The sequence below is a fragment of the Vombatus ursinus genome, unplaced genomic scaffold, assembly GCF_900497805.2.
Source record: "Vombatus ursinus unplaced genomic scaffold, bare-nosed wombat genome assembly UNPS02014893.1, whole genome shotgun sequence".
Classification (NCBI taxonomy): Eukaryota; Metazoa; Chordata; class Mammalia; order Diprotodontia; family Vombatidae; genus Vombatus; species Vombatus ursinus.
Genome location: NW_020954671.1, coordinates 8,074,870 through 8,088,562, shown reverse-complemented (window position 1 = coordinate 8,088,562; position 13,693 = coordinate 8,074,870). Strand labels below are relative to the sequence as shown.

The following is a 13,693-nucleotide window of genomic DNA, read 5'->3' as shown; positions in this document are numbered from 1 at the left end:
AAGACAAAAAAGTCAAAGTTTCTACATCCAAAGCCACCAAGAAAGATATGACTTGGTCTCAGGCCATGGAAGAGCTCAAAAAAGGATTTTGAAAATGAAGTAAGAGAAGTAGAGGAAAAATTGAGACGAGAAATGAGACTGATGCAAGAAAATCATGAAAAACAAGTCAAGAGCTTACTAAAGGAGACCCAAAAAATGCTGAAGAAAATAACACCTTAAAAAATAGGCTAGACTAAATGGCAAAAAGAGGTTCAAAAAGCCAATGAGGAGAAGAATGCTTTAAAAAGCAGAATTGGCCAAATGGAAAAGAAGGTCAAATTTGACCTCAGGTCATCCTTACTGCAGTGCTGGCACTCTATTCTCTGGACCACCTACCTGCCCCATTTAACTCCTTACATTAAGATTTTAAGTTCATTTCCTTTTTTAAAATTTGTGGTTTTATGCATAGATATGTAAAATGATGTGTAATTATTACCCCTGTCCCTGGATATTGGCATCTGTGAATTACTGATTGTCTTCATTGTTCTTTTTCTTATATCATGCCTACTACTAGTATACTACTAGCTAGTATAATTATTTAACTGGGCAGTTTTCTTTTTTCTCTTTAATTTTCAGTTCAAAATCCATCTTTTGCAAGAAGCCTTTACTTTTACACCTCAATGTTACTGTCTTCCTTCTGTTGATTATTTCCAATCTATCCTGTTTATAACCTGTTTGTACATAGTTGTTCGTGTGTTGTCTTCCCCATTAGACTGGAAGCTGCACCTTTCTTTGTACCTTCAGTGCTAAGCACAATACCTGGCACATAGTAGGTATTTAATAAATTTACTCTTGCTCTTCTCTGCAAGGTCTCTGATCAAATATATTTTCTTGCCCTAGTTAGATAGATATATTACATACCTAGTCAAGAGCCTTTCATTATTTTATCTTAAATTCTGACTCAGAAATCCAAATCCTATTCTTTGACAATATCTTTACTAACTAATCCTTAATTAATTTTTCTTCATTAAGTTATACCATGTGATGACAACCTCATCTTCTCCTTTATGGTCTTCAGTTTATTTGCAAGGGCTTTCTAATGCTTAGTGATACTTTCTAGTGTAAATGAGATTTTATTGCTAGTCTCCACATGTATTTTTAGAAATGGGTACAGGTCTTCAATTTTGATAATTCTCAGGTTTCTTTTTGCCATGACTCAGATACATATCTGAAAACCCCCCCAGCATATTTCCTTATTATTCATGTCAATCTGGCACAGGAATACCTCTGTGTCCCTGGGTAGGAAGTCATTAAGCATCATGGTTTATCTCTTTTTCTTGTATATGCCATTTTCCGGGAGCACCTATATATCTTTATAACCCTTCTGTGGCACAGCAAGCTGCTACCTTATCAGGAAGTCCTAGTCTACCCACTTGCAAAAAGCCTTGAACCTGATACATAGCTCCAGTAGTGCAATAGTCCTGTATTTCCTTCTCTGTGTTATATTCCTTCACAGTACAACTTCTTTACTACTTTTGATGCTTTTCTGCCTCTTCAGATTATTTTTCTTTTTTGTTTTTCTATTGAAGAATTTATTCTATCTTTTCAGTGATTTCATTCTCTCCAATGGTCCACTATCTCTTTAACTCTCCTCTTTTAGAAGGAAGAGCAGCCTGCATCAATTAATTCATATATAGCTAGTAATTGATTCTGGAAGAAACACATGAATAGTGCAACATCTACAGTAAAAAATCCTTTTGCCTTCTTCACTATGTCACAACTATCAACATTGTCTCCTCCTCTTCCTTCTTCCCTCCTCCTTTGCTTTTTCCTCCTTTCTCCTCCTCCAACTTCCTCACTTTTCTTCCTCCCTCCTCCTCCCTCTTCCTTTTCCTCTCTTTCTCCTTCCTCCTTCCCCTTCCTCTTCCTTCTCCTTCCTTTTCCTCCTCATTCTTCTTCTGAAAAGGAAGAGAAAATCTCTTCCTCCTCCCTTTTTTCTCCCTCTTCTTCCTTTTTCTTCCTTTTCCTCCTTCACCTTCTTTTTTTCCCTCATCTTCCTCTCTCCTCCTCCTCACAGAGTAGGAAACATTTTTTACTTGCCTTTTTAAAAAAAGTAGTGAAACAGATAACTGAAAGCTAATATAGGCTGCTATTGCCCATAGCTCACACTTCATATAAAAAGAAAATATTGACTTTACATAATAGGTTTAAGATTCAATTCAATTCAGGTCAATTCAAGAAGAATAGTGAGTACCTGTTATGTGTAAAGCACTATAAATTAATATCTTTACTTTTAAGAACAGAGATCCTTTTATTTTGGAATATACCTCAGTGCATTTGTGTGGGTGCCATATGCTGATAATAAGAAAGTATACTTTGGAAAGTAAGAGTCTTAGTATTGGAGAGATATTTTAAAAATTTTAGTGAAATGTAAAAGACTATATTTTAGCTCCTGATATGTTAATAATCAAGCCTTTATTGAGGTTCTCTTGGAAAATTAGCAAATGTTAAGGCTTTTGTTCAGTGTTCCCACTTAGCCTTTAATTTGTGTTTGGTATCACATGTTCTCTTTGCAGTTGTGTCTGAATTTAGAGTTTACCCTTTTTCTCCACAAGATTTATTTGTAACTATACTAAGAAAATGCCCATAAACTCAAATAGCAAGTTAAGTCAAGTCAAAAAGCATTCATTAAGCACCTATTGTACGTCAGGCTCTGTGCTAAACACCAGGGATACTGAAAAGCCAGCCCCCCCCCAAACCCTAACAACTATGAACAAACAAGATATAGACAGGATTTCAGGTAACCTACACAAGGAAGGCAGTAGAATTAAGGACATTTGGGAAAACTTTCTTGCAGAAGGTAGAATTTTCACAGAGACTTCAGGGAGCCAGGGAAGTCTGGAGATGGAGATGAGGAGGGAGAGAATTCCAGGCATGGAATGGCTGATGGAAATGTATGGAATCAGGGAAGAGGGGAGACTAGTATTTATTAAGCATCTACTATGTGCCAGGCACTGTGCTAAATACTTTTTACAAATATTACCTCATTTAATTCTCATAACAACCGTGAGATGTAGGTGTTATTATTATTCCCATTTTCCAATTAAGGAAACTGAAGCAAGCAGAGGTTAAGTGACTTGCCTAGGGTAACACAACAAGTGTCTGAAGTCATATTTGAATTCAGCTCCTTGACTCCAGCCCCAATACCCTATCCATTGTGCTACCTAGCTGCCTAGGGGAAGTCAGAGGATACAGTCTCATGTGAGGAACTGTAAGGAAGCCAGTGTTACTGTAGTTTAAGTTATTACCAAAAAAAAATTAAGTAGGGGCTAGGTTACAAAGAACTTTACATGCCAGACAGATGATTTGATATTTGATCCTGGAGGTAATAGGGAGCAACTGGAGTTTATTAAATAGGTGCATAGAATGGATCTGCGATTTAGGAAGATTGGTTTGATTAGGAGGATGGACTGGAAGGGGGAGAAAATTGAAGCAGGAAAACCAAACAGCAGGCTGTTGAAATAGTCCAGGAATGAAGTAATAAAGGTCTGCATCAAAGTGGTGGCAGAATCAGAGGAGAGGAGTCACATCTGAGAAATATTAGGAAGGTAGAATTGATAGGATGTGTCAACTTATTGTATGGATGTGGAGGGTGAGAGGAAGGGAGGAGTCAAGGACGACACCTAGGTTCTGAGCTTGGGTGACTGGGAGGTTGATGGTGTCCTTGATAATAATAGGAAAGTTAGGAAGAGGGGAGGGCTTGGTAGGGGAGGTAATTGGTATGCAAATCATGAATTTTCCTTATAATAAGAAGAGAGGTAACTTTTTATTAGTATTAGAATAGCCTTGAAGTATCATATACAATAACGTGAAATTTAATTGTTTTATTTTATTTGGTGGGGGTTTCTAACATGTCTTGGCCTGTTCTGAATATGTATTTAAATAAATACAACTAACCTATAACTATGTAGTATATGGAAACAAAAAGAACAAGCTGAAATGGATTTTATTTTATTTTATTTTCCAGTTTTATGTATGGGGAACTGACAGACAAGAAGACCATTGAGAAAGTCAGGCAAACTTTTGACAACTATGAGTCAAACTGCTTTGAAGTTCTTCTGTACAAGAAAAACAGTATGTATTATCAGTATGTATAAGCTGTGTAACTATCAACAAAATGTTGATATTTATTTATATTTAGTCCTTTACTGATAGTATATTTGAGTTAGCTCTAGTTAACTCCTAACATCTGAGGAATTTGAGCAATTGATTTCCTCTCTAACACCCTTCAGAGGTTGATAAAATCTGATAATGATGGAGAAAATGGCTTGAACCACAAACAGAATACCATGTGAACCTAGGAACCTGGAGAAATATAGACCAGCTTTAAATGATCTATTAGCTTAATGCCAGGTACACAGATAATACTCAATAAATATTTATTGATAATATTGCTGATAAAATCATAGAATTTCAGCATTGGAAAAGGCCTCATTGACTCTCTAGTCTAATCCATTACCTAAAGAGAAGTGTACCTAACAAATGACTTTTCACTTCTGTTTGAAGTGAATGAGGAGGAACCCTCATTTGGGGAAGAACCCTGATAGGAACCTCCTAGGGCATTCCATTTAATTTTTGGATACATCTAATTTTTAGGAAGTTTTTCCTATCATGTAAGCTTAAATTTTCCTCTTTGCAGCTTCCCATGAACAGTAGAGAAGAATTCTAAAAGTTGGGGAGTGCTAGCCAGAATTTGATTGGGGAAAATATGTAATACAAACTTGACTCCATAATTTATTTCCTCTTAGGTTTTAAGCCAATATGATTAGCTTAAGTGAGTATATGTATTCTACTAGTTGTGTCTTTCTGTGTGTATATACATATGTACATGTATATATATATACATACATACATATGTATGCATATGTATATACATACATACTTACATATATACCTACATAGACAAACACCATACGTACTGAGGTCAAATCCTTATCTCCTGAGGATATGCTAATACTTGGTAGCACATATAATATAAGTGGGCCATTGAAAACTAACTTCCCTCATCAATATTTTCAGTGCTGGACTTATAGTCCAGATCAAGAAGTATGTTCTACCTATCATTGAATGTATAGAGAGGGGTGGTAGCTCAGGGATCTCTTACATAAATTCATAAACAGTAATAATATAGACCCTTCTTAGAGTGTGGAGTCTCTTAAAGAAAGAAACCCTAGTATATTCAATGACTAACTTCCTCATTTTGATTCTTTTACTTTTGTTAATGATTCAATTTTATCTCCTATTCTTTTTATCTCTGCTTGTCCTTCATTTCTGACCATAGCGAACATTAAAACACCTGGCTCAGGACAGTTTGATTTATATTGAGATGTTGTGTCCTGTTTGCAATTAGAAACAATGGCACAATTCACTAGGATTTCATGGCAGGGTGATGGCGAATTCTGTGTATCATCACACAGACCAGTTCAGGAAGACCTCTGATATTAGTATCAAATTCTTATTTCCAAATGGTGCTGACTGTGTATAGTGAAATATTTTATGTGCCTCTCTACCTCATCCTTATTCTATGGAGACCATTAGTAATTGTAATTATGTTTGCCTTTCAAGAAAATGTGAGACATTTAGGATAAAATCTCAGATGTTGCCACATATAGAACATAAATATTTTTTTTCCTGAGTACACTGCCATCTTCTGTCTTATCATTTTCACTTTTGCTAAAATTTAAGATTGAAGACAGAACATGTGTTGAAGACTATGGCCAAATCTTAGTTTTCACTGAATTCTAGGAAGGTGATCCATTTTGAGTGATTGATTGAAAAAAACAGGAAGGGCTGGTGGGGTATTCATCTTTTCAGTCAGACTTGACTTATAACTGGATAATTGACAAAACTGTATTGCCATCTTTTAGATAGTCATTACAAATCACATGCAGAAAACTTCTGATTTTCAAATGGGTGCTTCTTTCCTAAATGACCAGGTAGACCTTGAATCAGTAAGGGAAACCATGAGACCCAGATTAGTAAGGTCACTAGCTGTGAAGGTGGGAAAAGCTATCTTTTTCCTGGATATTCTTCCTCAGTAGAAATTAGAGATTTCAGAGCAACACACTCAAGATTTGGAGCACACTAGTGTGAGACTGATTCTCATTAGAATCTACTGCATAATAGTCACACGACCTATTTATATGGGTTCCCCACCTGTGAAGACAGATCTAGACCATGAACTTTCATTTTTGAGAAGCCAAAGACAAGAAGCATTATAGTATAGTGGAAACAGTGCTGAATTTTGAGTCAGGGACCTAATTTTGAATCCCACCTCTGATGCTTAACACTTGTGTGACCTTTGACAAATTGCTTAACTTCTTTTTTAGTGCTAACTTTTATGTGCCTCTTTAATTTCCTCATCTATAAAATGACAGGGTTGGATTAGATTACTTCAATGGTCTTTTCTACCTCTAAATCATTTTTTCTACTTTTTTTTCATAAAGTAGTGTTTATTGGCCCACACCAGGAGAAGGTGTAGAAATTTCTGAGCAAAGGTATCTATCTCAGCAAAGAATTCCATGTGACCCATAACACATCACTGAATTAGAACTTTTCATAGCTCACAGAGATGCAGCCAGGACAGCAGGAGGCTCCCAAAACAATAAGTTAAGCACTGTTGTTCCATTAAGATCCAAAAAACAGATCCTGGAATTTTGCCCTTGTATGTGTATGGCTGCAGAGGCAGTAGTTTCTATCTATAGTTAAAGTCTTCTTTTGAGGGCACTGGACTCCAGCCTGTTCTGAAGTCAGGAGTAGGATGACTTTCATTAATTTTTTTAGACACATCTCCTTTCGGTGTTACACAAATATCTACCTCAGCCCCATCACCTCCTGACTTTGGAGTATGTGGTCATTAGGATAGTAGAGCTCACTCATAAGATGGTAAATTTCGGAGGGTGCATTCTCACCAATTGTTGACATAGTATCTAATTATTATAGTGCATAAATATTAAGTATACTATTTATATAGTCTTGGGGTTGTTGTCCTGGGTATGAATCATACCCATTGAGTGAAGGCAACTAATCTCCCCTGTGTGCATCATATGATAGACGTGGTCCTGTGATAGAAGTCATGTTAGCTCAAACTTACCAACTGGTAAGCTTTAGAAAATGACATTTAAGAAATCACCCCTTAATTCCATGCATATTTTCACTCTTGGTAGCAAGGATCTCAAGGTTTTAGCTATCCAAATTTTTATTCATGGAATCATGATTTTTACAACTGGAAAAGATTTTAGAGATTATATATTATGACTCTTTATATTATAGATGAGCAAAATGAAGTTCTGGATTGGAAAGTGACTTGCTAGGTGTCATGCTATTAGTAATTAGTGTGAAACTTGTCACAGAAGTGGCAATAAGTAGTGTGTTGTACTAAGAAGAGATCAGGGAAATCACTATTGGTTGATGGCAGTGGTAGAATGCATGTAATAAAATAATTAATAATAACTAGTATTTATATAGTACTTTAAGGTTTTCAAAGAGCTTCACAAATGTTATCTCATTTGATCCTTACTACACTGGGAAGTGGGTGCTGTTTTTTAATTTAAAAAATTTTTTTAATATAGTTTTTTGGGTTTTTTTTAGTTTATTTATTTTTAGTTAATTTATTTATTTTTAGTTTTCAACATTCACTTCCACAAAATTTTGAGTTCCAAATTTTCTCCCCATCTCATCCCTTCCACCATCCCAAGATGGCATGCATTCTGAATACCACTTCCCCTAATCTGCCCTCCCTTCTATCTCCCCCTTTCTTATCCCCTTCCCTTTCAGTTTTCCTGTGGGGCAGGATAGATTTCTATACTTCATTTCCTGTATATCTTATTTCCCAGTTGCATGTGAAAACAATTTTTTAACATTTGTTTTTAAAACTTTGGATTCCAAATTTTCTCGCTTCCTCTCTCCCCATCCCCCCTTATTGAGAAGGCAAGCATCTTGATACAGGTTGTGCATGTGGAGTAATGCAAAACACTTTCATAGCAGTCATGTTGTGAAAAACTAACTGTATTTCCCTTCATCCTATCCCACCCCCCCATTTATTCTATTCTCTCTTTTAACCCTGTCCCTTCTCAGAAGTGTTTACTTCTGATTACCCCCTCCCACAATCTGCCCTCCCCTCTATGATTCCCCTGCTCTCTTATCCTCTTTACCCCCTATTTTCCTCCAGGGTAAGACAGATTTCCATACCCAACTGAGTGTGTATGTTATTCCCTCCTTAAGCCAAATCCTATGAGAATAAGATTCACTCATTCCCTCTCACCTTCCCCCACTTCTCCTCCACTGAAAAACCCTTTTCTTGTCTGTTTAATGTGAGATAATTTACCCCATTCTGCCTTTCCCTTTCTCTTTCTCCCAGTATAATCCTCCTATCCTTTAATTTTATTCTCCAGATATCACCCCTTCATCTTCAACTCACCCTGTGCCCTCTATCTATCTATCTATCTATCTATCTATCTATAAACATACATATAATTTTTTCCCTCCAATTACCCTAATACTGACAAAGGTCTCATGAGTTACAAATATCATCTTTCCATGCAGGAATGTAAACACTTCAACCTTAATAAGTCGCTTATGATTTCTCTTTCCTGTCTACCTCTTCATGTTTCACTTGAGTCTTGTATTTGAAAATCAGATTTGCTATTCAGCTCTGGTCTTTTCATCAAGAATGCTTGAAAGTCCCCTATTTCATTGAATGACCATTTCCCCCCCCCTCCAAAGGATTATACACAGTTCTGCTGGGTAGGTGATTCTTGACTGTAATCCTATGTCCTTTGCCCTCCAGAATATTATATTTCATGCCCTGAAGTCCGTTAATGTAGAAGCTGCTAAATCTTGTGTTATCCTGATTGTTACTTGAACTGTTTCTTTCTGATTGCTTGCAATATTTTCTCTTTGACCTGGGAACTCTGGAATTTGGCCACAATATTCCTAGAAGTTTTCCTTTGGGGATCTCTTTCAGGAGGTGATTGCCATTTCTATTTTGCCCTCTGGTTCAAGAATATCAGGGCGATTTTCCTTGATAATTTCTTGAAAGATGATGTTTAGGCTCTTTTTTTGATCATTGCTTTCAGGTAGTCCAATAATTTTTAAATTATCTCTCCTGGATCTATTTTCCTGGTCAGTTGTTTTTCCAATGAGATATTTCACATTGTTTTGTATTTTTTCATTCTTTTAGTTTTGTTTTCCAGTATCTTGATTTCTCATAAAGTCACTAGCTTCCACTTGCTCCATTCTAATTTTTAAGGAAGTATTTTCTTCATTGAGCTTTTGGACTTCCCATTCTATTTGGCCGGTTTTGCTTTTTAAGGCATTCTTCTCCTCATTGCCTTTTTGGATCTGTTTTGCCATTTGGGTTAGGCTATTTTTTAAGGTGTTATTTTCTTCAGTATTTTTTTGGATCTCCTTTTAGCAAGCTGTTAACTTGTTTTTCATGATTTTCTTGCATCACTCTCATTTCTCTTCCCAGTTTTTCCTCCACTTCTCTTACTTGCTTCTCAAAATCCTTTTTGAGCTCTTCCATGGCCTGGGACCAATTCAATTCATATTTTTTCTTGGAGGCTTTGGATGTAGGAGCTTTGACTTTGTTGTCTTCTTCTGGTTGTATGTTTTGATCTTCTTTGTCACCAAAGAAAGATTCTATGGTCTGACTTCTTTTGCACAATTTGCTCATGATCCCAGCTGATTATTTGAGTTATAAACACTGTGTTAAGGTAGGGGTCTGCTTCCAGTGTGGAGAATGTACTGTCCCAAGCTTCAGGGGTTTTATGCAGCTGTTTTCAGAGATACTTCTAGGGACCTGTAAATTTTCAGTTTTTCCAAGTTGATCAAGGGTGAGGTGTTTACTCCCTTCCTGGCCTGTGCTGTGGTCTATGAGTGACCACAAGTGTTCTTTTCTGCCTTGGAGCTATGAAGAGGATTCCCTCTCCACCACCACTACAAGTTCCACCATGCCATCACTCCTCCTCACCCCAAGGCTGCCACCCAGAACTGTGACCCAGATCCAAGCACAGGCAAAGCAAGAGAATCCTGCACCAGCAGAGAGATCCCTGCAATCCCCCTCTGATCAGTCTGTTGTTACCCCCTCAGTCTGTGGGCCATAAGCTATGGAAGCAGCTGCCGCCCTGGGGCCAAGTAAAGGGACTGGGGCAGGGACTGAGTTTCTCTCTCACCACAGTCACAGACTTTTCCTACTGACCTAAGTTGTCTTTGGGGTTTATGGGTTGAGAAGTCTGGAAACCACCACAGCTACCCATGATTCAGTCCTTGGAGGCCTGCTCCAGATTCACTGAGTCCTGTTTTGCCTGTGTTCCCAAGATGAACTGCATACCTCTCCCCACCTAGTGCTATATACCTTTCTGATCAACCATCCAGGTTGTCTTGGGCTGGAAATTTGTTTCACTCTGTCTTTTCATGGGTTCTGCTGCTTGAGAATTTGTTTAGAGACATTTTTACAGGTATTTGGAGGGATTTGGGGGAGAGCTCAAGTAAGTCACTGCTTTTACTCTGCCACCTTGGCTCTGCCGCTAGTGGGTGCTGTTTTTATCCTGCTTTTACAGATGAGGAAACTGAAGCTGAGAGAGGATCAGTGACTTCTTCAGGGTTATACTCACCCAAATCAGTGTCTGGGGTGGGATTTTAACATAAAATCTTTAACATAGGTCTTCCTGTTTCCAAGTCAGGGTAACACAACAAGTAGGATGTTTGAGTCAGGAGTCAAACTAGATATTTCTGTCTCAAAGCCCATAACTCTATAACCCAGTACTCTAAATTGTTGGATGAATTGTCTACTATGGCTCTTATAGTTGTGACTCTGGCCACGTTTTTTGTTGGTAGGAAAGTTAGCTATTAGCTGAAACATTTGTCTGGTTCATCCTCTCTACTCAGTGTAGTAGTTAATATGGTTTTTTACTTCATAATATCCTAAAAACCTTAGAAAGATAAAATTGCCAAATACAAAAGAATAGTTTCACCAGAGAAAGCCAGTTGTTAAAGTTTATATAAAATCTCTCATTTTGGTTTGAGTTTTTGTGTTGAGGGAATAAGAATTGTTTTTACAACAAAAGCAAATTATGGAGTGTCAAATTAAGTTTACAGCTTAAATCTAGTAAAGTGCCCACACATTCATGACTATTTGAAGCTTAATGTTATATGAAATGATACAACATTTCAAAGAGGCCCCACAGCATATTGAACAGAGAGTTGATTTCAGAGTCAAAGAGTCTTGGATTCAATTGATGTCTCTGACACAAACCTGTTGTGTGATTTTTTGCAACTTGAACTCTCAGTGCCCTAGGCAATTCTCTAAGTCTCTATATTCCAGAGCAGGTGTTGAGGTTTTCAAACAGAGGAAATTTCCTCATCAGGATTTCCTTTATAATATTAGTGTTAATTAATATTACAATAATATTAGTTACCATTTGGAGAGTGCTTTTAGGTTGTCTTATTGAATCTTCACAACACCCCTAGAAGCTAGGTGCTGTAATCATCCTCATTTTACAAATGAGAAAACAATGAAACAGAGATTTAAGTAACTTGCCCAGGGGTCACATAGCTAGTGTCTGAGTCCAGATTTGAAATGAAGTCTTCCAGACCCCAGTTCCAGCACTCTAATCACTGCACCACCTATCTGCCAATGATGAATATACAATAATAATGAAATCACAGGTCCTGTACAAATATGTTTACTAGATGCAGCAAAAAAAATCAATAAAACATAAATAAACAATGCTAAAGGAAGAAGTAGTGACACATCAAATACTCCATGTGTGCAATTCTATTTGAAATGGAAAGCAATAAGTGAAACTGTCAAAAATTAAAGATACCTTATTTACTTAGGTTGCCGTGATAAAATCCTTAGACTGGGTATGAGGGGAATAAAAGGGACTGGGGTGAAAAAGAGGTGATTTTTAGGCTACTGAGAGGTGACTCTAAAAGGATAGGAGAGGTATATTTGGATAGATCATGAAATTGGTGGCAAAATGAGAGAGGTGATAGAGGTACTTAATTCCTTTGCATCCTGATTTGAATCCTGTCATGCTGTGAGCTGTAGGGAGGCAGATCTAACTGCTATGTTGAGTAGTTAGGAAGGAACCTCTTTGAAGGTACTTTCTCATTATTAGCTCTATATCCACCATAGACTAAGGCTGTATCTTTTCATTTTCCCTGGTATATCTCACCTATTCCATTGTTTCAGCATCCATTTTTATTTGAAGGACTTTCCACATCTACTACTGATCTTCCTTCCCTCCACTTTCTATTTCTTAACTAATGGGTATATGTTTGAATGTCTTACTATCAAATCTAATTAAATATGGTGAAAACTCCTTTCCTATTTCTTTCCTGAAACTTTTCCTCAATACTGTATCTTCTTCATTCTCTGAGGGCTAGATAATCAAGGTACCTTGATTTATATTGAAACTTTTTTTCAAAACTCTTTTGTTCTCTCCTCTTCTCCCTATTTCCCCATAATTTCCCTTACAACCAAATATTTGGCTCAGTCCTCATTCATCTCACATTTGGATCATGAAAGCATCTGTTCCTTTTGGCTCTTCTGAACTGTTTCCCTTCTACTATATACATCTAAAATGTGGAAACAAAAACAATTTACTTCATATATCTCTTTAACCATATCACTGTTGCCTCAAAGCTTTTCCATGGTTTCCTTTTGCTTTCTATATTACCTTTTTGTTACCTAATTACCTAATTACCTTTTGTTTTAAGGTTCTAGTCCAGCCTACCTCCTGTTATATCACCTCCATTATTTCCCCCTCATTTTGTCTATACCCATCTCAGCCTTCAGACAAAGCTTTTTGGAAGTTACTGCATCCTCTTTCCCATTCTCATTAGCTTTCTTTAGTCATTTTTCCTTGTAATAGATTTTTCCTCAATTTTCAAACCAACTCCTTTCCTGCACCCACTTTGGACTTACAACTAACAAAACCAGCATAAACTATGTGCTAGAAGAAAAAAATCAGAGTAAGTGAAATGTAAGAAATGAGACAAATGCCAAGGAAAATAAATACTACTTTATTAGAGTAAGGGAGATTAAAAAGCAGAAATAAGTATATCAATTTAATAATAGGGTATGATGGTTTTTAGCATGGTACTAAAATGGCTTTCATTGCCTGAGCTTAGAGTTTGGGTATTTCTTACTTGAAAAATGTATATAGAGTGATTATATAGCCTGTGTAATTCCATGTGGGACTCTTCTTAATGTGCCAAGCACAGATACATCCTTCATAAATGCTTCTTGATTGCTGGTCAACTACAAATTTGATGCACAAAGAACAGATACTTGTGGTTTCTTTGAAGCAATCAAAATGTCTTTATTTCAATTTTTCTTCCTTTAAGAAAAAAGAAAATAATCATCAGCAAAAAATATGAACAGTCTTCAGATGAAGTAATCAAAGCTATCTATTCTATTTCTCTTTCTGTAGCTATCTTTATATATGTCTATCTACCATATCTGTCTATCTACCATATCTATCTATCTATCTATCTATCTATCTGTCTATCTATCTTTCTATCTATCTATCCATCTATCCATCTATCTATCCTATTTCTCCACCTGTCTATCTCCACCAGTTTATTAGTCTGTCTGCCTATCTATCTATCTATCTATCTATCTATCTATCTATCTATCTATCTA

The 13,693-nt window shown here is 36.7% G+C and overlaps 1 protein-coding gene across 1 annotated transcript in view; it reads left to right on the top strand.

The window, feature by feature from the left end:
- KCNH5 (potassium voltage-gated channel subfamily H member 5) overlaps positions 1-13,693 on the top strand; it is a 446,545-nt gene that overhangs the window by 72,892 nt on the left and 359,960 nt on the right. The window contains exon 3 of the mRNA XM_027842861.1: positions 4,007-4,113. Coding sequence (XP_027698662.1) covers positions 4,007-4,113 — 107 coding nt within the window. The remainder of the gene's footprint in view (positions 1-4,006; positions 4,114-13,693) is intronic.